The sequence below is a fragment of the Artemia sp. Qi Xiang Cuo genome, chromosome 9 (genome assembly GCF_049724085.1).
Source record: "Artemia sp. Qi Xiang Cuo chromosome 9, ASM4972408v1, whole genome shotgun sequence".
NCBI classification, from domain to species: domain Eukaryota; kingdom Metazoa; phylum Arthropoda; class Branchiopoda; order Anostraca; family Artemiidae; genus Artemia; species Artemia sp. Qi Xiang Cuo.
In genome coordinates this window covers 10,210,723-10,235,185 of record NC_142802.1, presented here as the reverse complement: position 1 = coordinate 10,235,185, position 24,463 = coordinate 10,210,723, and the positions used below count along the sequence as shown (strand labels likewise).

General features: G+C 37.7%; 1 protein-coding gene across 1 annotated transcript in view; it reads left to right on the top strand.

Moving 5' to 3' along the window:
• The window catches only part of LOC148948300 (zinc transporter ZIP1-like), a 160,875-nt gene that overhangs the window by 53,415 nt on the left and 82,997 nt on the right, over positions 1–24,463 (top strand). The window contains exon 2 of the mRNA XM_089094280.1: positions 9,528–9,817. Coding sequence (XP_088950406.1) covers positions 9,542–9,817 — 276 coding nt within the window. The 5' untranslated portion in view covers positions 9,528–9,541. The remainder of the gene's footprint in view (positions 1–9,527; positions 9,818–24,463) is intronic.

The following is a 24,463-nucleotide window of genomic DNA, read 5'->3' as shown; positions in this document are numbered from 1 at the left end:
ATTAAATGATTACACGCAGTGTCTTCTGGCTAGCTCAAAATCCGCAACCTATGTAGGTATTAAGATAAAATTTTCAGAGAATATTTCTGTTGTACGGGTGACAACCTGCCATCCCTATGCAGGTTGTCAAAAGGGCACATCAGCAATATCTTGGGAACAGTTTTTTGTGTGAAATTAAAACTTACAACGCTTGTTGTGGGGGATGTTGAACTAACCAAAAGACAACATTTGCATCATAATACTAATGCTTCTACTCCTACAACTACTGCTACCTATAACTGCTACTACTACTACTGCTACTAAAGCTAAGACTACTACTATTAACTATACTCCTACTGCTACTACTATATTTACTATTGCTACTACTACAACCAATAAACCTAAGGTTATTAAGGGGAATATTTTGGGCCATATTGTAACTGAATTGAAATAAATCGAAACACACTATGCCCATATAGGTTGTTAGGAGGACGTATCAGCAATGCTTCAGGACCGGTTGATAGTATGAAGTTAAAAATTTCATCGTGTGTTGAAGGGGATGTTGAATTGATTTTTAAAAACTTTGTTTGGATATTTGTTATGGGAAATGATGGGCGTGTGGGGGGGGTTCTCTCAAAATCACTTTGACTTTTAAAAAGGGCACTATAACTTCCAATTTAAAATCAAATGAGACCCATCTGAATTTAATACGACCACACATTCCATAAAAACCTTATATGCCCCCTGGGCATAACTTAAAGCCCTTGCCCTAGGGCTCTAGGGGGTTGTTGTTGTGCAAACCCTTTAAGAATTGTTAAATGTTCTTTGGACTATTTTAAACAAAATTGCCATCGCACAATTTCAAACAGATGCATTTGGTGAAAAGAGGGGTAGTTGGGTCGGGAAGGGGGGGGGGTGCTACTTGACCTCCATCACTTCTGACTTTTAAGCGGGAACTAGAACTTCCAATTTCAATGAAATGAGTCACCTCTAAAGCTTATACAACCATCCTTTCCGTAAGATCCTTAAATGCCCCAGCGGCATAACTTACAACCCTCGTCCTCAGGCTCTGGTGGTTTGTATCAACCCCAAAAGCCTTGTTATATGATATTTGATTAAAAGTAATGTCTAAAAATACCTATTGTATGAATCTCGTGAAGACACAAGATGTGTGTGTTTGTGTGTTTGTGTGTTTTTTTTGTTTGTTTTTTTTTTTGTTTTTTTGGGGTGTGTGTGTTTTTTTGTGTGAGGGGGGAGGGTAGCTGCGCTTTGATCATTTTGACTCTTAAAAAGGGCACTAAAACTTTGATTACCAATCAAATTAGTCCCATCCAAAGCATATACGACCACCCTTTTCAGAAGAACCTTATATACCCCAAGGGCATAACTTACAACCCTTTCGCTGAGAGCTATAGGGGGGGGGTGTCTCCCTAACTGACATAATTTCCGAAACCTTCATGCGCGATGAATAAAATTATTATCTCCAAATTTTAATTGGAGGTGTTAAGGCAAATGATGAGCGTGAAGGGGGGGGGGGGGGAGGGGCTGTTTGCTCTCATCACTGACTCTTAAAAAGGGCACTATAACTTCCAATTTCAAATCAAATAAGCTTCATCTGATGTTTATACGACCGCCCATTCTAAAAATACCTTATATGTCCTCATAAAATAACTTACAACCCTATTCCCAGGGCGCTGGGGTTTGTGTTATCCCTAGAGACATTATTATATTTTCTTCGGACTATTTTGAAAAATATCGCTATCTCATAATTTTAATCAGATATGTTTCATGAAAGGATGGGTTTTAGGAGGGGGGGGGGGTCTAAATGCCATCCGTCACTTTTGATGCTTAAAAAGGAACTAGAACTTCCAAATTTCAACCAAATGAGCCTCCCCTAAAGTTAAAAAACCATCCCTTCCATAAAAACTTTAAATACCCCCTGGGCATAACTTACAACCCTTGGCCCTAATCTCTGTTTTTTTTTTAACCCCAAAAGCCTCGTTATACGATATTTAGACTACTTTGAATAGAATGGCTGTCTCCAAATTTCTATTAGATGTATTTTGGGACAATACAAAGTGTCTGTGTGTGGGGGAGGGGTAGCTATCCTCCAATCACTTTGACTCTTAAAATGAGCACTAGAGCGTCTGATTACCAATCCAATGAGCTCTCTCCGAAGTTTATATGACCACGCTTTCTATAAAAATATTATTTGCACCCAGGGCATAACTTACAACCCTTGCCCTGAGGGCTGGGGGGATTTTTCGTTCTCAAAGATATAATTTCTGGACCTTTAAAATACGTTGAACGAAATGGCTATCCCAATTTTTATTGGAAGTGTTTGGGGAAATGATGGGAGCGGGGGAGGGGGGCTCATTTGCCCCCTGATCACTTTCGACTAATAAAAAATGCACTATTCCTCTCAATTTCCAATCGAATGAGTTCTTTTTGAAGCTTCTACGACAACATTTTTTTTTAAATCCTTATATGTCCCAAGGGCATGACTTACAACCCTTACCCTGAGGCTATGGTGGGGGGGGGGGTATCATCCACAGACATAATTTACAGACCTTTCAACTACGTTGAACAAAATGGCCGTAACAAAATGTTGATTGAAAGTGTTTAGGGAAATGAGGGGCGTGGGGGGGATTTTCCCTCCAATTGCTTTCGACTATTAAAAGGGCAATAGCCCTCTCAATTTCCAATCGAATGAGTCCTTTTTGAAGTTTTTACGACAGCGCTTTCTATAAAAACCTTATATGCCCCTAGGGTATAACTCACAACCTAAGTAGGCTACTGAGGGCTGCGGGGGGGGGGGGGGGTTGTCATACTCAAAGACATAATTTCCGAACCCTTGAACTACTTTCAACAAAAATGGCTATATCAAAATATTTATCGGAAGTGTTTGGGGAAATGAGGACGTGGGGTTGTGCATTTGGCCTCCGATCGTTTTTGACTATTAATAAGGGCTCTAGTCCTGTCAATTCCCAAATTTATGAGCCCTTTTTGAAGTTTCTACGACAGCGCTTTCTTTAAAACCTTATATGCCCCTTTACAACCTTTGCCCTAGGGGCTATGGGTGTTTGTCATCCTCAGAGACATAATTTTCAGACCTTTTAACTACGTTGAACAGAATAGCTATCTCAAAATTTTCATTGGATGTGTTTGGAGAAATGGTAGGCGTTAGAAGGGGTTAGTTGCGCTTCAATCACTTTCCACTATTAAAAAGGGCACGAGCCCTTTCAATTTCCAATTGAATGAACCCTTTTTGAACTTTCTCCGACAGCGCTTTCTTTAAAACCTTGTCCTGGGGGCTATGGGGTTTGTCATCCCCAAAGACATAATTTCCAGACCTTTCATCTACGTTGAACAAAATAGTTATCTCAAAATTTTGATTGAATGCGTTCGTGGAAATGGTGGGCGTGAGAAGGGGTTAGTTGCGCTCCAAAAATTTTCGATTCCCAATTGAATGAGTCCTTTAAGGAAAATTTCTTAAATATTGTTTATAAGAGCTGCAGCTTCTTAGGGAGACGGTCAAAAGATAAACACCGTTCTTCTTAGCCAGATTAAGCAGATCGCTAGAATATCTTCTAATATGACTGTCCAAAACAGGACGGACGTGTTTTCATTTTGTTGGTTTTACATGACTAATAAAGTGGTTCATCCAGATAACGAATAACTCGGTCGTCATCCACTCAGAAGCTTTTTCCTTTCGGAACCCAGTGGTCCCCGGTGGAGGTCCCTTTAGTAGGATCTCAGGACAGGTTTTTCTGGCAAAAATCATCGTCGGATGAACTGTATTTCCAATAGCGCAAGCCCTCCCAATTTTCAATTGAATGAGCCCTTTTCGAAGTTCTTACGACAACTCCTTCGATACGAAGTGCCGTGCTCTAAATAATAATAATAAAAAAATAATAATAATACATTGTGCCCACATCGTTCTTTACATAAGCAACGCTATTGCGCTGCCTATGATTTTCATTTAATCCACTAGCTTTACCAATTTCAGGATTTAACCCGCCAAATTTGACAAATTTTTACCCCCACCCAAATAGTTTCCCGCACAACGTTCTTCATACAGCCAAACATTCCAAAAGTTATATATCCATTTTTTTGTTTTGCGAAATTTATGTTTTGTTGCTTGGCACATTTCGAATTGCCATAGTCGAGCTCGCTAAAATTGATTCATTTAGCTAAATTAAAAAAAAAAATCGAAGGGAAAAAAATAATCAATAAAGGAAATGTCTTCCACGTGGAACAATATGAAATTAAGCAGGTTTTTTTTCTTCGGAAAATCCCTTTCACATTACATTAAATATTAATGTCTTAGTAAAAGTTCAGAGTTAAGAAATGGACGGTCCCAGAAACCTCCGGGACATATTTTTTTATGACATAGTCTTGGAATGAATAATTAATCGTGAGAATGATACTTAATATTCTAAATGTCTCTTGACCGTAGGATGGTAATAATTAATTAGTGGAGTAAAGCGCGATGAATCAGCAATGTATTCCCCCTCCCCCCCAGCTACTTAGTATTGACGGAATGGTCATAGAAACTTTGGAATGAGCTCATTCGAGATTGAAAGATTTCTAGTGTCTTTCTTGTCAGAAGGAGTTGAAAAAAAGAACTGAATGTCATGATACCAAGTCCATGGAGCGGACAAGGGGCTTGGTTGCTACTAATACTACTAACAACAACTCACTGCAGCACCAAGCATCCTAAGGCCAACACAGCAACGTACGCTCCTCGTCCTTCCCGAGCTAGTTAAAAACTCCCTCTTTACACCCTCCCTATTTCCCTTAAATCTTTCCTTACAACATCCTTCCATCCCATTCTGGGGCGACTTGCTCTTTGCTTGGCCCAAGACGGTTGGCCGAAAAGGCCAATCTTTGGCAATCTGTCATCCTTCATCTGTAGAACGTGTCCTAGCTATATCAACCTTTCTTTCATTACAACCCTTGACAGTGGGATTGAACCACTTTTTTGAACATCTCATTTTTTGAGATGCCGTTAGTCAGTCGGGTACCCAAAACAATCCGTAGACAATTTCTTTGGAAAAACTATAGCATATCTTCCTCCGTTTTTCGCCCACGCTTCAGAACCATGCTGGACCACTCTCATCACTGAAACCTTCAATGTTCTAATCTCGGTTCGCAGACTTATCTTCCTATTCTTAGCCACTTTTTCAGGCTTAGCGGGTTCGAACACGGGTTTTTCTCGTCTAGTTTCAAGTTTCTAGTTTTTCGTCTAGTTTTGTCTAGTTTTAGCGGGTTCGAAGCTTCAACCCCGTGTTTGATACACTAGATGCACTGATTCACAACGCTTAATGCACTAGACGAGAACAACCCGTGTTCGAACCTGCCGATCTGTGAAGAACCCGTCTTTAAACACGGGTGGTTCGCGTCTAGTGCATCAAGCATTATGCAGCAGTGTATCTAGTGCATCAAACACGGGGTTGAAGCTTCGAACCCGTTGAAACTAGACAAAACTAGACGAAAAACTAGAAACTTGAAACTAGACGAGAACAACCCGTGTTCAAACCCGCTGAGCCTGAAAACGCGGCTCTTCTAAACTTCCAAGTTTTCTCCTATACCCCTAGACCAGGGTCTTGAGCTCCTCATAAAGAAACTGAAAGCTCACTTGAATTTTTTTTATTTAATTTTTGGTCGCTTTTTAAATAACGGAAAGAAATCTGACTCCACATCCACGGAAAAATCCCTCTTCCCACGGAAATACCCTCGGGACAATTCGATCTTAGTGAATATTTACCCTGGACAATTATAATTAAGACCTCCATACCTAAAATTGAGTCGGTAAAGAGACAGCAAGACATATAAAGAATTTTTTTTTAGGAATTCTGGCAAATTCCCCCAGTATAAAATTTCACCCCCTGGAAACTTCTTTCTCCATGGAAAATTATCCCCGTGCAAAATCCCCCCAGCAGAAAATGCGTCCTCCCATCCCCATCCCAAAACTGTATGCATACTTCCCAATAACAAATGCTACACGTAAAGAATGGAATAATTTTATAACTTAAAGAACTTCTCCAGGGGCTGTGTGATGGTCATGTTATCCCCAAAGACATAGTTATTGGGTCTTTCAGAGCTATATTTCCAAAATAGCTCTGAATTTTGATCGGACCATTTTGGGAAGAGAAGTGGCGTGGAAGGGGTCCTAGTTGTCCTCCAATTGTTTTGGTCACTCAAAAAGGGCACTCAAACTTTTAATTTCCGTTAGAATGAGCCCTCTCCCGATGTTTTAGGCCCACTGAGTCAATACGATCACCCCTGAAAAAAAACAAACAAAAAACAAACAAACAAAAAAACACGCATTCGTGATCTTTCTTGTGGCAAAAAAAAAAAAAAAATACAAACTCCGACATTTTTGCAGACAGGAGCTTGAAACCTCTACAGCAGGGTTCTCTGATACGCCGAATCTCATGGTATGATTTTCGTTAAGATTCGATTGCTTTTATGGTGTGTTTTCCCCTTTTTTTCTAAAATCAGACAGTTTTTTTCAGGCTTGTAACCTTTGGTGGTTAAGACAAAACTTAATGAAACGGATATATTTAAAATCAGCATAAAAATCCAATTCTTTTACAGTTCGTTACCGCGAACTGTTTGATAAAAAAGAAAAACTATGCTTGGACCCTCCTTCCCCCATGGAAAAGTTAAGTTTGTCCTTACTGAAGTGTGTCTCAGACTTTGTACGACTTTTGTCTTTTTCTTTGGAAAGATAAAATCCGTCTTATTTTCTTTCTGTGTTGGCAAGTTAACCTGAAAAATAAGCTCACTTTGCTAATAGATGTAATCAATTTTTTGGTTAAAAAAGTTGACTTTAACTAGTTCACATTTAAAAATACTGGAGAATTCGAAGCAAATAATTTTGATTTAAAAAAAAGGTTGGCTATTATCTAATTTAAATTTAAAAATGGTGGAAAAATCGAAGCATTGAACCCTTAAAATTTATAAAAAGAGAACTGGCATAATATGGCGTAGGGCAGCATGCATACATGGACTTCGGGTGACATGGGAATCCTTTTTCTAGAATCTGGGAGACATGAGCATTGCCAGAAAATTCCCAGGATGGGGGTAAGCTCAGTCTTGAATTTTGTTTTTACCAAATTTTCTAAATTTCTCATTTCTATATTTTTTAATGTCTTCTTGTCTACCAATTGGCCATTCCCCTTGCCCCCCCCCCCTGCCGACGTTCTAATAGGGAAGCCTGATAAAGTTAGTTATGCTTTTACTTTTAATTCTTTACGAGAATGATCTTTTGGATTGATTTTTGATTCCCGAAGAGTTCCTACAGACTCACTTTCAGGGTGATTGGAGGGGGTGGGGGTAAAGGCTTCGTATTAAGTAATATTATCTTGCTGTGTTTGTTCTTTTTGGTCCTTAAAGCAGAACAGCTATGAAAATGTCCGGGAATTACGTGAGTGTTACTCACCCATGCAGATCTGCTATCTCTGCTATCGCCTAGTGATGATTCTTTAACTCTTTTTTTTACATTTTTTTTTCTTGCTGAATAATTACCTTTAACATATTTTATTTTGATAAGCCTTCAAAAGAGTTACAAAAGAGTGTCTGGCTTATCGCTGGGATATGAAAAACATTTGGAAACTTTACTATGAATTTAATTTTGAGATAGTAGTTTTTTATTGTATCTTTGGTGCCCTCGCCGAAATTAATAAATTTCATATCTTGGTGTTCCCATATATATTCTGGTGTTCCCAAAATGTGTTTAATTAAATTTTACAGTTAGGAGATTTCCCAATGATTTTTTTTCAGACTTTTCTTTTGCTTATTCAGTTTTATATGTCAAAATTTGATTGAGATTGAATTGATGCGAAAAAAAGTTTTGTTTTTTGTTTTCCATTTAGTCCAATCTGTTCTGTTTTCAAGTAAGAAGTTCATTCAGGTTCAACAAGATGTTTAGTCTAAAAAGAGGATTAACTTTATTGCCTTGTTTTTCAACCTTGCGGTGAAGAATGTTTATGTCAGTTAAATAACTCGCCTTCAACCCCCTATTTTTCTATGAGTTCTGCAAATGTTTTTTAGATAAGTTTGCGGATGTAAGGATCTTGACAAGAAGGCAGGTTAGTTAGTGTTTTGTTTTGGGTTTAAAATGTGCAAATTCAGCTTGAGTAGGCCTAATATTATGAATTCCAAACCTTCTTTGGAGAAGTTTCTCTTTGACTTAAGATTATACATGATTCTAGTTTTTTTTTTTTTAACTTTAATGTAATATTTTTGTTTAAATTTAATTTTTGTGCAAAGATTGAATAAAAAAATTGCAAGTAGCTAAATACTATTTTAAAATGTAAAATAAATGCTTTTTTTGCAGCTTCCAAGAAATCTGCTATACAAGATTTAACCGATTCGTTTTTTATTTTAATAAGTATTTTAGTTTTCTTACCCGTGGCTTATGTCTTATCATGGCTTATGTTTGGATTATCAGTTTTTTTATCTAAGGGCTCGGGACTTCTTTTGCCACGTCTACCTGTCTTGGCACAGGTTAAGAAAGCGGTAAACACGCGATAAGTGAAGTTTCGTTTATGCTAATGAAATAAAACAAAATAGGATGAAAATATAATTAGTTTAGAAACCAATTTCGGCTGTATATTTGCACATAAGGGGGTGGGGGGGGGTGGGGGGTAAAGCATAGCATATATTAAATATGTAACCTAGCCTAACCTAGGTACCTTTTCCCCCCTAAACCCCAAAAAACAAAAGTTTAAAGATTGTAAACGCAGTGACAAACCACGGTTTGCAATCCAATTCTCTATTGAAAGAAACCCGTTTGACTAGTTTCTTAAGCATCTTCCCTAGATAATATATTGCGTGTTTACCGCTTTCTTAACCAGCACCTCTGTCTTTAATGAGTAAAATAAACGTCATTCTTTCACATAGGAAATGTCAATAGAAGCAAGGGTGTATCCAGAATTTTTGCTCGGAGGGGGGGGGGGTGCAAAAACTTAAATAAAAAATAAAGATTTGGTAGTTGTTAAATATCCCGACCACTTTCAAGAAGTTGGGTATGAGTAAAACCGGTTTGTCTGTCTGCTATCGGAGATAGTTAGTTTAGGCTAGATAGTTAGTAAGACAAATTACTATGCATGTATATTTTAATTAAATCTGTAATATATAGAGTTGGTATGTTGGTTAGGTTAGGTATTTAATATAATGTGGTGTGGGTGGCCTGCTTTCCATAATTCTCGGCTGTAGTTTCCATAGTTTCGTTACTAAAGTATTATATGTTCATCATATTTAGGTATATTTCATTAGGATTAACCTAACTTCACTTCTTGAGGGTGGTCGGGATATTTAACAAGTGCCAAAAATTTATTTGTATACATTTTTGTCATGTTTTTACGAGTTGAACAAAGATTCCGAGGGGGGGGGCTGAAACCCCTTCTCCCTGGATAGGGCTTGAATAGTAATCTAATTCATCCCCATTTAAAACAGCTTGTGGAAACATTTCATTCTTGGCACATATGTGCCATACTTTCTATAATGTATAAAATAAAATTGATGTTATTTTTTAGAGGAAAAGTTGAAAATGTCATTCAAGCAAGAAGAAGACGAAAGCCAGGCCATTATTGAAGCACAGATTGCCTCAATCTGCTTACTGGCCATTGTGTCCTTAATATGTGGCTTAGTCCCCCTTCTAGTTATTAGACGGTGTAATGTAACCAATAAGGTGATGAACTACACAGCAAAATCAATCCTGTCTGGGATGTTGTGTTTTGGAGGTGGAGTTTTAATGGCCACTTCGTTTCTTCACCTATTGCCCCATGTCAGAGAAGGAATAGATGCACTGATTGAATGTGATGTTGTAAGTTGTTTCCTCTTTTTACTATATACAGTTTTGGTAGAAATGGGTGTCAAATTAAAAAAAGGAAATATGGGTGAACAATCAGCGAAAAATAAGCTAAAAATATACAACATCAAGCAGGTTAAGAAGGTGTTTAACTTTCCTTTGAAGGCGTAGTTGTCTTAGAGAATCAACAGATTGGACAAAACAAATATTGTGAAATTTAGATAATTAGTTTGGTTTATTTATCTTCGTAGTTCAGCGTGGCAACACTGACGAAATATGGCACTTCATGAAAACTTAATAGATTATAAACAAACAAAAGACAAATATTATTAAATATCATGGCTCTCAGGTCTAAATAGACCGAGGATGATCCAAAGAGTAAGAAATGTTTTTACTCTTGAGTCTTTTGTTTTTAATTAGGCAGTAATAGCTTTGATGTAGATTTGTAACTCCAGAATACTTTTTTAACAGAAAAAAAGGAATCCAATTTTTTGGTGGCTTTGTTTCGAGTTCTTGATCTTATTGTTTCTTCCTTTTGAGTTCTATAACCTGAAGTATTCGTCAGTTCCTTGTATTGTTGTAAATTCATCGGCCTAGGTTTTTGTATAAAGACGATTTATTTCTAAACTGATTTTGTTCATTTCTTACTAGATATTCATGGCAGAAGATGATTTTTTTTTGCCAACTTAATAGAATATCTCACATATTTTGTTCAGTTTTGTACACTGTAAAAAGTTATACTGACGATATTCGGTAAAATAAGATGAAGTAAAAGTCTTCGATCCACCTTAACGTTTTTGCATTATAATCCACTGTCATAATAGTTGTCATAGTAGCGTATTAGCAATGTGCCGGGAACAGCTTAAGTGGCGAAGCTGAAATTTTTAGGAAGTATAGAGGGGGGTCAAGTGGACCTTAAATTTTGACTTGGATAGGGAGGGTCCAGAGGTAAATCAAAAGATATTATTTGTACCCCGGTTATCAATATAGCATATATGCTATATCTTAGGAACGCCTTAGGAGGCGGAGATCATTCCCATATCAACTTGTTAAAGGAGAATCGGATGCTCTTCTTAATGATCTGCCATTTGTTTGTCAAGAAATCATATTGTTGGGGTTCTTGACTCTTCCCATGTGATCAGTCTTTGTAAAGTCTTTTTAATCGTGTTTGTAGTGACTGTAATTATATAAAAGAAAGGAAATCGAGACTGAATCCTGAAAAATGACGCTGGCAGGTTTCGTTGTTAACCCAGTCGCTAAATTTTAAAATCATGGTTGTAGTTTCAATAGTTTCAAGAGCAACCAACTGGTTGCTCTGGTTTTGTATGGCATAGACAGTTATGTTGTTAATTTTGCCGTTATTTTTCTAAATTCTGGAAATTACGACTGATTTTTAAATTTTGTTTCCGAGTTAACCATAGAATTTTGCAGAATCTGGAGCTTGTTCCGTTTCTGTCTTTCTCTGTCTGTGAGACTTTCGGACATGAATTACGAACTCGAAGTAAATCCCTTTTTTTCATCTGTGGTAAACATAAGGTAATTAACTTGTTAACAGTGGGTTTACCACTTCATCGACACAGTCTTAGGGCTCCTTTTGTTGCCAATTGTCGATAAATTACCATCAATGATTGGTAATTCTTTGGGGCTACTGATGTGTGATTCATCGAGGAAAACTACTTTGGGGCAAGTAAAAGTTAGACGGCAATACTGCTTTTATATAAATTGTAAATTTTAAAAATCTCTATGCGTGGACTTTAAACTGGCCTTTTTTTTCTATTTTTTTAACTTTTTTTTGCACTGTATTTCATGCCATCATTTTTTAAAGTCAAAATGACCAATAATTCAGGTCCTTACCAAATACCAGTACTTCTCATGTCACCACCTATGGAGGCACGTTTTTCGGGCCGTTTCAATTAAAATAGCTATTTTGAAAATTTGGTCCAGTGTCAAATGGAACTGCAAAGAGGTGGTTCGTTTCCCTCTTGTTGGTTAGGTAATCAATAAAGGTGGTGAAACATAAAATTATATTGAATGAGCCCTTACTCAACTTTTTGCGACCGTCCTTTGGTATGATTTGGTATGGCGTCATCTGGTATGATTTGGTAAAAAGAAAAATCATTGAACAGTACGAATCATTGGTGTGTAAGCTAGCTTATACACCAGTGATGCCTATTGCCTCTAGCCTATTGCACAACTGCAGGAAGTACAGAAAAAGAATACATCTAGACAGGAAGACTTAGAAAAACTTCTAAAAATGCGTGAAGTCGAACCCTTCTCAAAGCAAGTGTCTAGACAGGATGTTATTTTTTTTTCACATGTACTTGTTTTGAATTCATTAAAAACTTTGAAAGATTCTGTTTTTGTTAACAGTTCTTGACTTTTCTTGGCAAGTGCTTCTGTCACCACGTGACAAGGTTTGTTTGTCTTGCTACCGAGTCACAAAACAATTAGATTCGGCCATTTGGTAACACATAGGCCCTTAGTATATTGATGTTTGACAGTCAAAAATCAAAATATTTCCTAAAACGTGTCTCGTTTCTAGGGAATATTTTGGTTTTGGTCAGCTGCTCTATTATTAAAATACTTTTAGGAAAGATTTGTATTTTGAAAGAATTCGAAATTTGATGGAAACAATAAAGCATTAAAACTGAGACTATAAAGAATTATGGCTCGTATATTATGTTATCGGAAATATTGTAGTTTCTATGAGCGTCTCACTGAAGATCCTAATTAATAAATTTACTAATTAGTAAATTAGTAACATCCTAATTAGTAAATTTTGGTACCTTATTAACTAGTACTGTTCAAGTTGAACATTTCAAAGGAACGGTTAGAAATCTCTAAACAGAATACTGGGCAAGAAGTTTGACCCACTGAACAATTTGCAGAGGAATTGAACATTCCGGCCATTTCAGAGGACGGGGCTCTAGTATGAGAAATGTCAATTCAGCCATTGAATAACCGAACAGTATGTGTTTTAATACGATTTGAATAGGTGGCTGGTGAGCTCGGAGACGTTTCATCTCCAGGTTTTCTGCAGGCTGTTTGCTCGATTATCTTGACTGTCGCTTCACAGAGAGACGGCTATCCAAACGAGTGAGCTGGGGGCAGGGCCTCTGATTTACTATGTCCAGTGGTGCCAATCACCGACTAGTGCCATCATTCATTGAAGGCGTCTGCTCACCCAGGAGACCCACAAAGGGGCTCCCAGCAACAGAAGCTGGGCCGAATCATTGCCGGGAATCCCTGGTCCTTTGACACTGTTTCAGCTGCGTGCGGATTACGAATCCATCGGGAATACACGGCGTGAGCAACGTAGATGACCAACATGACCAGAGAACTAACCTAGCCTAACAGTATAACCTAACGATAACAATATAACCTTATACAATATGAAGACGATCATTCACCAAAACCTTTTGGGACCTCCTATCTTCAATCCATGGAACCAAAGAATCGTACATATTTTTTTTTAATCAGTAAGTCTCCATTAAGTTAATAAGAGTTGCAATCCATCGTCTTAAATATACATCATTTTTCACCTCAAGAAAGCTTGGTGAAGCAAACTAAAATTCGTAGACAATTCCCAGTGATGGTAATCGTAACTTTTGGGCTTATGAGTTTTATGTTTATAGCAAATATCCAGTTCCACATTTAAGTTCTGTTTCAAAATTCTTCTAGATAAATTTTCTACGGTTATCGGAGCCGAATTTCTCACCAAGAGGGTCGTATTCGAAGGAGGAACGAGAAGTCTTCGCGTTGAATTACATTTTTATGGCTTTCTATTTTCATAATCAGAATAACTGTATGGTTCACGAATGATATTGAGTTACTATTATTGCTCATAGTCTTAATGAATTTCAACAGTGTGTTTGTTCTTGATTGTGTGGACATCGTTTCTCAAGCTCCTGCTTTCTGACTTTCTAGTAAAATTTCTAATAATGATCTCAATTCATATCCAGAAAAGTCAAATTCGAAGGCGGAACGATAAATCTTTGTGGATAATTTTATGTTTCTACCTTTCAATGTCCAGAAGTGGGTTTTATCGTCTTTGAATATCCGTATAGTTCAGTGGAGTCACTACTCCATTACTGCTCCTAGTTTTCTTTACTATCTGACTCTGTATAGCCTACCTGACTGATTATGTACCTCCCTGCTTTGAAATCATCGTCGTGTGGGTATCTGATTGAAGAGTTTGGCGAGAAGTGTGAAAGGGAATTCTAGTTATGAACTTTAGAGATCACAACCAAGCCTGGTCTCTCTGAGGGAGGGGGCTAGATTGGTTTTCAGGACTCAGCTTTCATGTTTCTGGAACATCTACAGAAAAGATGGTAGAATTTTTATTGAACTTTGGATGAATTAAGAGCTAGTACCCTAGTTATATGGGGCATCGAAACAATGCGACTCTTGGGTTGTAAAAATCTCTAAATCCTTGCCATTAGGACATCTAGCAGAAAAGGTAGACAGTAATCAGCCAAATTTGGTCAGAAATAGAATAATTGTTCCGTCTGTACCTTTTGGGGATCTATTTGGGATTGAACCTACTGTTAGAGGGTGCGAAGACTCCCTAAGTTCTTTTCATAAGGGTACCTACTATTACTTGCCGTCGAATCTCAATGAAAGTTTGTGGAAACTAAGAGTAATTGTCACAACCCCATCTTTTGGAAATTCCTATCTGATGCAACGTATGTGGTGAGATATGTTGATAAATCCCTTTCTGTAAGACAATTACCGCATGCTATAATGTCCTAACTATGCTTTTTTGTGATCAGGGTTCGATTCGAACTTTGTATTTATGGGGAAAGGGTAACTAAATGAATGTAATTAGAGAAATAGCCGGAAGTGTTTTCGGATCAAACTTAGTCCGAAGTAACATTTGATGGGCTATGGATCCTAACCAAAACTAAGAGAACTAAGGTGGCAACTAAGAAAAAGAAAACTAAGGTGGCAACTAAGAGAAGACTAAAATTTATGCTATATTCTGCTTTGCAACCCATTCAATGTTTGCAGGGTGGAGGGGTGGAGCTGTGTCAAAATATATTTTTGGCTCACTTGACGGACTGGCGTAACTAATTGAACAAAACCAATTTAGCAGCCTCAATCATGAATTTGGGTGTCCGTTCTCGATTGAACGTCTGTGAGAAAAGAGATTCTTGTCATTCGTGTAAATATAATTGACCTTTTGGACCTCGTTTAAGCATGGCGAGGATAACTGGCTAGGGCTTTGTTGCACTTTTTAAGGGCTTGAGTCCCATCCAATAGAGATTGTCGCTTGTGTTGCTCGTGTCAGAATTTCTGCAATACTTCATAAAGTTTTTGCATAGGAGTTCTAGTTGCAAATTTCATGCCTAAAATCTGTTCTCGAACTCTTCTACTCAAAATTTCAGTGATTATAAAAGTAGAGAATCTAGAAATTCCAATTGGAAAGTGAAAGAATTTTATGTTGAAGTCTATTTTAGCTCTAAATTTTCAACTTCCAGGTCCACACTTAGCTTCTTTAATTTTTGGGTAATAAATCACGAAGTTTACTTTTTGCCAAAAATGTTTCTGATTTCTACCCTTTTATTTCATCGATATCGAAGAAAGCGCAAATTTTGTATTTTTAACTCTTTTTGTACTTCCTAGGACAGTTCATTTAATCTGTAAATGAGTGAATAGAGTAAAGGAGATTTGAATCTTGGACTTAGACAAGCGCATGCTAAAATGGTAAATTATAGATGCCAAAGTTCCAACAAATGAAGTTTGAAAGTTCAGGTCGAATGAAGAAAAGATCATTTGTCTGTCTAATTTTTCAACATTTTTTTCGAATATTAGTTTAAACTATAAAAGTTAAGTATCAAAGAAATATTTATACAACCCCTAATGCCCAGGGGGGGGGGGTGAGGAAAAGTTGCTATCCCAGTCAGTAATTTGAATTTTGAGTATTTTATAAATCTTGATTGATATTATCGAAAATTGTCCATATTTTCTTTTCTGCAGGAGCTGGTACCTTTTAACTCTTCTTGGATTTCCTGCAAAAGTTCATTTTAGGCTATAATCAATGAATATATTAAAGAGCATTATACCTGACAGTTGTCCATATTTCCTTTTCTAAGGAAAGAAATGAGTTTTCAGGCATTCAGCGTTTCCTTCCAACTCCTTTCTAGACCTGGAATAGTTTTAATCCCCTTTAAGCAATCTCGAACAACTCTTCCAAGATAAACTTCACTCGGCGGGATCCCCTTGTAAACTTTTCTGGAGGAAATTAATGGTCCCAAAGATGTCCTACAATCTCAAATATGGAAATTTATGGAAACCAAAGTTGGACTGTTCATACAGGAATATAGATAGAGCATTGAATGAAGAAATAATGTTGACTTTGACTCAATCAAGTTTCATTTGATTAAGAGATGTGATTAGGCGACTAACCGAATAGTCAAGTGTATGTTACTGCTAATGATTTAAACTGTTTGTGTGTCAATTTCTCTTAGAAAGCTGCCCCGTTGAATCAAGACAAATAGATTTTATTAAATACTGATGAATAATCCTGATACTGATGAATGAAGATACTGATGATGAGCTCTTAAAAAGTCAATAGGAGCTCTCCAGAAATATGTCTTTTTTCTAACAATGTAAGACTGCTGGTTTCTTTGGATCACTCCTGGGGGGGGGGACGTGTATTAATGACTATCCCTCTGTAGAAAAAAACACTAAACGTCACAGCATCTAAAAGGAAAATCCGTCAGAACCACTAAATGTCATAACATCTAAAAAAATTATAAGTTTATTTAATAGTAATAAGTATATATTAGTTTAGAAACAAATTTCTGATATATATTTGCACATACGGGCGGTGGGGATAAAGCATAGCATGTATTAAATACGTAACCTAACTTAACCTAGGTACCTTTTCCCCCGTAAACCCCCAAAAAACTACAGTTTTAAAATTTTAGATGTTATACTGGTTAGCGGTTCTGACGGATTTTTTTTGTCGCTGTTATGACGGATTTTGTAGACAAAATGACGTTAGTGCTCCTGACGGCTAAATATTATGACGCCTTCCCGGTAAATTTAATTCTATAATTTTCATGAATAAGAGGCAACGCTGTAGCGTTGCCTATAGTAAAGGCCATACGGCTCCAATGTTTTATTATTATTTTTTTTTTTTTTTCCAAAAGGTACTTCATACGGAAGGGGTCATCGTAGAAACTTCAAAGGGGGCTAATTCGATTGGAAATCGAGAGTTCTAGTGCCCTTTTTAATAGTCGAAAATGATTGGAGGGCAATAGCCCCCCCCCCCCCCACGCCCATCATTCCCCCGAACACATCCAATCAAAATTTTGAGATAGCCATTTTGTTCGGCGTAGTTGATTTCCAAATATAAAATTTATTTTAGGAGGATACTCGCCCACAACCCTCGAAAAGAGTTGTAAGTTTTGTCCTTAGAGCATATAAGGTTTTTATAGAAGGCGTTGTCGTAGAATCTTCAAAACAGGCTCATTCGATTGGAAAAAAGAGCTAGTGCCTTTTTTAATAGTCGAAAGTGATTGGAGCGTAACCAGCCCCCCTCCCCTCCCCCACGCCCATCATTTCCCCAAGCAAATCCAATCAAAATTTTTAGATAGCCATTTTGTTCAGCGTAGTTGATTTCCACATAGAAAATTTATTTTTGGTGAGGAGATTCCTTCACCGCCTTCACGGCAAGGGTTTTAAGTTTTGTCCTGTGGGTTTATAAGGTTTTTTATAGAAGGCTCTGGCATAGAAACTTCAAAACAGGGATACTCAATTTGAAATTCAAAGGGCTTGGACACTTTTTAATAGTTGAAAATGATTGGAGGGCAACTAGCCCCCCCCCACGCCCATCTTTTCCCCAAATACATCCAATCAAAATTTTGAGATAGCCATTTTGTTCAGCGTAGTTGATTTCCAGATAGAAAATATATTTTTGAGGAGGACACTCCCCCACAACCCTCAGGGCAAGGGTTTTAAGTTATGCCCTGGGGGCATATAAGTTTTTTATAGAAGGCGTTGTCGTAGAAACTTCAAAACAGGCTCATTCGATTGTAAATTAAAGGGCTAGTGCCATTTTTAATATTCGAAAATGATTGGAGGGCAACTAGCCCCCCCCCACCCCACGCCCATCATTCCCCAAAACACATCCAATCGAAATTTTGAGACAGCCATTTTGTTCAGCGTAGTTGATTTCCAGATAGAAAATATATTTTTGAGGAGGATACTCCCCCCCACCTCTCAGGGTAAGGGTTTTAAGTTATGCCCTTGGGGCATATAAGCTTTTTATAGAAGGCGTTGTCGTAGAAACTTAAAAACAGGCTCAATCGATTGAAAATTAAAGGGCTAGTGCCTTTTTTAATAGTTGAAAGTGATTGGAGTGTAACTAGCCCCCCCCCCCACGCCCATCATTTCCCCAAACACATCCAATCAAAATTTTCAGATATCCATTTTGTTCAGCGTAGTTGATTTCCAGATAGAAAATATGTTTTTGAAGAAAATACTCCCCCACAACCTTCAGGGCAAGGATTTTAAGTTATGCCCTGGGGGCATATAAGGTTTTTATAGAAGGCGGTGTTATAAAAACTTCAAAAAAGGCTCATGCAATTGGAAATTCAAAGAGCTAATGCCCTTTTTAATACTCGAAAGTGATTGGAGAGCAACTAGCCCCCCCCCCCCGCCCATCATTCTCCCAATCACATCCAATCAAAATTTTGAGATAGCCACTTCGTTCAGCATAGTTGATTTCCAGATAGAAAATATATTTTTGAGGAGGACAATCCCCCACAACCCTCAGGGCAAGGGTTTTAAGTTATGCCCTGGGGGCATATAAGTTTATTATAGAAGGCGGTGTCGTATAAACTTAAAAAAAAAGCTTATTCGATTGGAAATTCAAAGGGCTAGTGCCCTTTTTAATAGTCGAAAGTGATTTGAGGGCAACTAACCCCCCTCTCAACACATCCAATCAACATTTTTAGATAGCCATTTTGTTCAGCGTAGTTGATTTCCAGATAGAAAATGTATTTTTGAGGAGGACCCTCCCCCACAACCCTCAGGGCAAGGGTTTTAAGTTATGCCCTGGGGGCATATAAGGTTTTTACAGAAGGCGTTGTCGTAGAAACTTCAAAACAGGCTAATTCGAATGAAAATTAAAGGGCTAGTGCCCTTTTTAATAGTCGAAAATGATTGGAGGGCAACTAGCCCCCCCCCACGCCCATCATTCCCCCAAACACATCCAATCGAAATCTTCAGATAGCTATTTTGTTCAGCGTAGTTGATTTCCAGATATGAGAATATATTTTTGAGGAGGACACTCCCCCACAACCCTCAGGGCAAGGGTTTTAAGTTATGCCCTGGGGGCATATAAGGTTTTTATAGAAGGCGTTGTTGTAGAATCTTCAAAACAGGCTCATTCGATTGGAAATTAAAGAAATTAAAGGGCTAGTGCCCTTTTTAATAGTCGAAAGTGATTGGAGTGTAACTAGCCCCCCTCCCTCCACGCCCATCATTTCCTCAAACACATCCAATCAAAATTTTAAGATAGCCATTTTGTTCAGCGTAGTTGATTTCCAGATAGAAAATGTATTTTTGAGGAAGACACTCCCCCACAACTTTCAGAGCAAGGGTTTTAAGATATAACCCGGGGGCATATAAGGTTTTTATAGAAGGTGTTGTCGTAGAAACTTCAAAAAAGGCTCATTTGATTTGAAATTCAAAGGGATAGTGCCCTTTTTAATAGTCGAAAGTGATTGGAGGGCAACTAGCCCCTCCCCCCGGGCCCATCATTCCCACAATCATATCCAATCAAAATTTTGAGATAGCCATTTTGTTCAGCATAGTTGATTTCCAGATAGAAAATATGTTTTTGAGGAGGACAATCCCCCACAACCCTCAGGGCAAGTGTTTTAATTTATGCCCTGGGGTCATATAAGGTTTTTATAGAAAGCGTTGTCGTAGAAACTTCAAAAAAGGCTCATTCGATTGTAAATTCAAAGGGATATTGCCCTTTTTAATAGTCGAAAGTGTTTTGAGGGCAACTAGCCCCTCCCGCCCATCATTCTCCCAATCACATCCACTCAAAATTTTGAGATAGCCATTTCGTTCAGCATAGTTGATTTCCAGATAGAAAAGATGTTTTTGAGGAGGACAATCCCCCACAACCCTCAGGGCAAGGGTTTTAAGTTATGCCCTGGGGGCATATAAGGTTATTATAGAAGGCGGTGTCGTAGAAACTTCAAAAAAAGCAATTCGATTGGAAATTCAAAGGGCTAGTGCCCTTTTTAATAGTCGAAAGTGATTTGAGGGCAACTAACCCCCCTCTCACGCCCACTTTTCCCCCAAACACATCCAATCAAAATTTTGAGACAGCCATTTTATTAAACGTAGTTTTAAGCTCTGGAAATTAGGTCTTTGAGGATGACAACTCCCCCACAGCACAACCCTCAGGGCAAGAGTTTTAATTTAAGGATTCTCCGAATCCTTCCCATTATTTCTTATCGAAGGGATGCTTGTATAAACTTTGGAGAGGTCTCATTTGACTGAAAATTAAAAGTTCTTGTTCACTTTTTAAGATTCAAAAGAGATTGGAGGGTGACTACCCCCCTCTTCCACGCCCTAAATGCATCAGATAAAAATTTCGACATAGACATTTTGTTAAAATAGTTCAAAGTTCTGATAACAAAAAACTCCGGTGTCGACACAGCCCACCAGGGCCTGGGGGTAGGCGTTGTAAGTTATTCCCTGGGGCATAACTTATTAAAGGGGGTTTTTGACCATGGGAAGGGGTTTTGTATGGGAAGAACACATTGGAAATCTATTATAATTATCCAATTATAAGGTTAAAATACATACTCTGAGATAGATGTAAAATTGCTTTGGCACACAAAATCCTATTGAGGTCAATTCCAAACAGTCGTGATCCCTTTGTGTCAGCAAGTGAAATGGTCTAAACCCCCTTATTGGAGCTATTTTTTCAATCCATTCATTTTTGTCAATCGCTGTCCACAAGTTATGCAAGCTGTTTATTGTTCATATATAAGGTTTTTATCAAAGAGGTAATCGTATAGACTTTGAAAAAAGCCTCATTCGTTTTAAATTGAAATTTCTAGATCCGTTTTTTTTTAAAGAAAATAATAATCGGAAAGTAACCACCCCCCCCCATGCCATAAAAACTTGAAATTTTTTGTGATCAAAAACGAACAAAAATTAATTAAAAAAAAACTGCCCGAAGAATAAATGTTTTAATGAAATGTAAAGGCCATTTTAAACTTAAGCTCATGAGATACAAATACTTGTTAAAATTCAAAATAAAAACGACCAGAAATTACTATTAAATAATAAATGAAACCCAAAACGACCAGAAATTAAACAAATAATCATAGCGAAAATCACAACAAGTAATAATATAAATGAATAAATAGATCTTAAAGCGTGTAATGCTTAGATTGAATATGAAAATCAAGCTTAAAACGAAAACAAATATTTTGCTATTGAAGTATAAATGAAACTTAAAACGAACAGAAATTAAATAACAATCAATGCGAACAAACATACAATATATATTAATGTAAATGAATAAATAAATCTTAAAACAAGTGAGACTTAAATTGAATATGCAAATCAAGGTTGAATCGAATAAAAATAACTACAAACAGGATTTTGGGTATCTTCTCACTGCAGAAGCCTAAAACCTATTGCGTCATTGGCGCTTTACTGAAAACGAATTATGTTATAAATGTTTTCTTTTGTACTTAATATTGAAAACAGCACAGTCCATTTTTTAGTACGCGTCTCCAACCGGTAATAGCTGACCATGCGGTCCACAAGGTCGACCCCACGTAGGTGTTGTAGTCGGAGACTATTCGTGGAAATTTGACCTGCACGTAAGACCCTTGCCGCTTGTCATACCGATTGACCTCTGTCTCCTCTTCTATGCCTTTGCAGTTTGAAGACAGGAGAACCACTTTGTTATCATACTACTGGGTCACAGCTACTTTTCTATTTGAGCGTACAGACGTGACAGAGGTTCCTCTGCCCTTTCTTTTCATTTCTGTTTCGGGAAAAGCGTTGGGCCGTTGGTACCCAAACGATTCTTCATAATAGTTCCGGTCGCATTTTTTTTTCTTTCAGTCGGCATGTCGAGGAGCTTAACAGACGAGAAGAATCCGTCAAAATAGAGGTATGTACCTTCTGGTAGGGTCTCAGACAAGCGCAGAACGATCCCAGCTGACAAGCCATGTGCTACCAGCTGTTATCCCAGGGTGGTGGCTCCCTGGTAGATTTGGAAGTCAAGTATCAGCCCTGAGGAGCTGGCAAGGACAAAATTCTTTAATCCAACCGGATTGGGCTTGTTAGGGACATATTGCTTGAGAGTTGACATACCCTGGAAGGGTATCATCAGTTCGTCAATTGAACAGTTCCTGTCTCGTGGCAACTGGAGACAGATGTTCCTGAATTTGTCAAGGATCGGCTGCACCTTCCAAAGCCTATTTTTGGTTTTTTCTTCGTCTGAGATTTCTGAATCAACAACGAACTTCAGGTTCGACCAGGTTGTGAAGAATCTGTCTCGACTCATCTTTTGCGATATGTCTTCCACCCTAAACTTCCCAGACCAGTACATGTGGATCCGAGGAAACTTGAGGTTCCCCATCAGGATGACAATGCCAACAAAAATTTTCAGCTCGTCTGGAGTTTTATTCAAGCTTTTGTCGTGGGCCAACTGATAGTTGTAGTTCATGCAAAAAGCTGTACGTTCGAAGAAGCTCTCCGGGTACTACTGCGAAAAGAATTGTTCTGGGCTCCAGTCGTCGTGGTCCTAGAAATGAGCAGGGCCCACGTTTGGGCTGCGATGATTATCGAACCGCCGAGACTTCCTCCAGGACAAGGTTGCTGCTACTTTGTCAGCCTTGAAGCGTTTGGCACGGGTTGCTAAGGGTACGTCATCGTCGGATTCTTCACTTTCAACATCTGGAAGAACAGCATAACTGCTTGATGATGGAATGGCTTCAACAGCTGGTTCATCGTCAGAGTCTGAAGACGAGAAAGAGGGTTTTTTTTTTATCCATTCCTCATCATCATCTAAATCCGAGAGGTCCAGGTCGCTCTCATCGAGCATTCCAAGGGCGTCATCAAGGGAAACTACAATGAAGGAACAGGTTCAGTAAGCTTAAAACTAATAGGTAGATAGATAGATAGATAGATAAATATTTATTGGCAAAAGAACTATCACAAACCCTAGTTGGCCAAATTCACATTTCTTAGTAAAACAAAATACAATAACAAAATAATACAATAACAACACATAGTTACCACTGTAACAAAACACAACAGGTAACAGTCAGAAAATACAAAATAGAAAAGTCATAAATATAGGTCATAACTATAAAATATTTTATGGGTCATAATATAAAAAGATAAAAAGGGCAACAAATAAAATAACCAAATATTCAAAAATGAAAAAAATAATATATACAGAATAATTTAAATTTTTAGCCAACTTACGGGTTGTGATTTTGGTTGATTTTATTTGTAAAAAAGGGAATAAATTTTTTTTATAACGTAAGGTGGATGGGGGTGGATTGGGACACTGTATGGGGGTGGAGATTTCTTATGGGTGAGTGGCGGCTAGGTTGTTGCCAATTTAGTAAATAAAACAATCATTGGCCTCTGCTATCCCCATTAGAATCGAGATTTGAACTACGAAAAATCAACCCTAGTTTTTTATATATTCATCCTATTTTATTTTATTTCATTAGCATTAGCCAAACTTGACTTCTTTTCGTATATAGCGCTGGTTTAGTTATAATGCACAAGTACCAGGAAGTCAATTGAATTCTAATTTAACCCCTATTGAGGCAATATCTTTCTAGGTTTTATCTTTGCCCTCCTACTGTTTTACCGGCCTAGCCGGCTCGTGACTCAGTTTTAAATTTCGACAAAGACCAAATTGGCGTAACTCAAAAGGCTGTAAATGCGGAATTTAGTGTTTTCAAAATTATTTTTCGGTACTTATTTAGAATCCAGAAAACACGCGAGAATTGTATTGCGAGAACAGATAGGCATTACTTGGTACTTATATGAGACGCTGTATAAACAAGTGGTTTCTCACTCCGGGAACTATATTTAAACTTTAGTTTTTTGGGGTTTAGGGGGAATAAAAGGTACCTAGGTTGGGTTAGGTCAGGTCAGGTTGCGTATTTAATATATGCTATGCTATACCCCCACCCCTTAATGTGCAAATATATAGTCCAAATTTGTTTCTAAACTATTATACTTTCATCATATTTTGTTTTATTTCATTAGCGTTAATGAGACTTGACTTCTTTCGTATATAATGCTGGTTTAGTTATAATGCACAAGTACCAGGAAGTCAATTGAATTCTAATTTAACCCCTATTGAGGCAATATTTTTCAAGGTTTTATCTTTACCCCTTCTACTGTTTTACCGGCCTAGCCGGCTCGTGACTCAGTTTTAAGTTTTGATAAAAACCAAATTGGCGTAACTCAAAAGGCTGTAAATGCGGAATTTAGTGTTTTCAACTTTATTTTTCGGTACTTATTTAGAATCCAGAAAACACGCGAGAACTGTATTGCGAAAATCAGATAGGCATTATCCGGTACTTATATGAAACGCTGTATAAACAAAGAGTTTCTCACTCCGGGAACTATATTTGA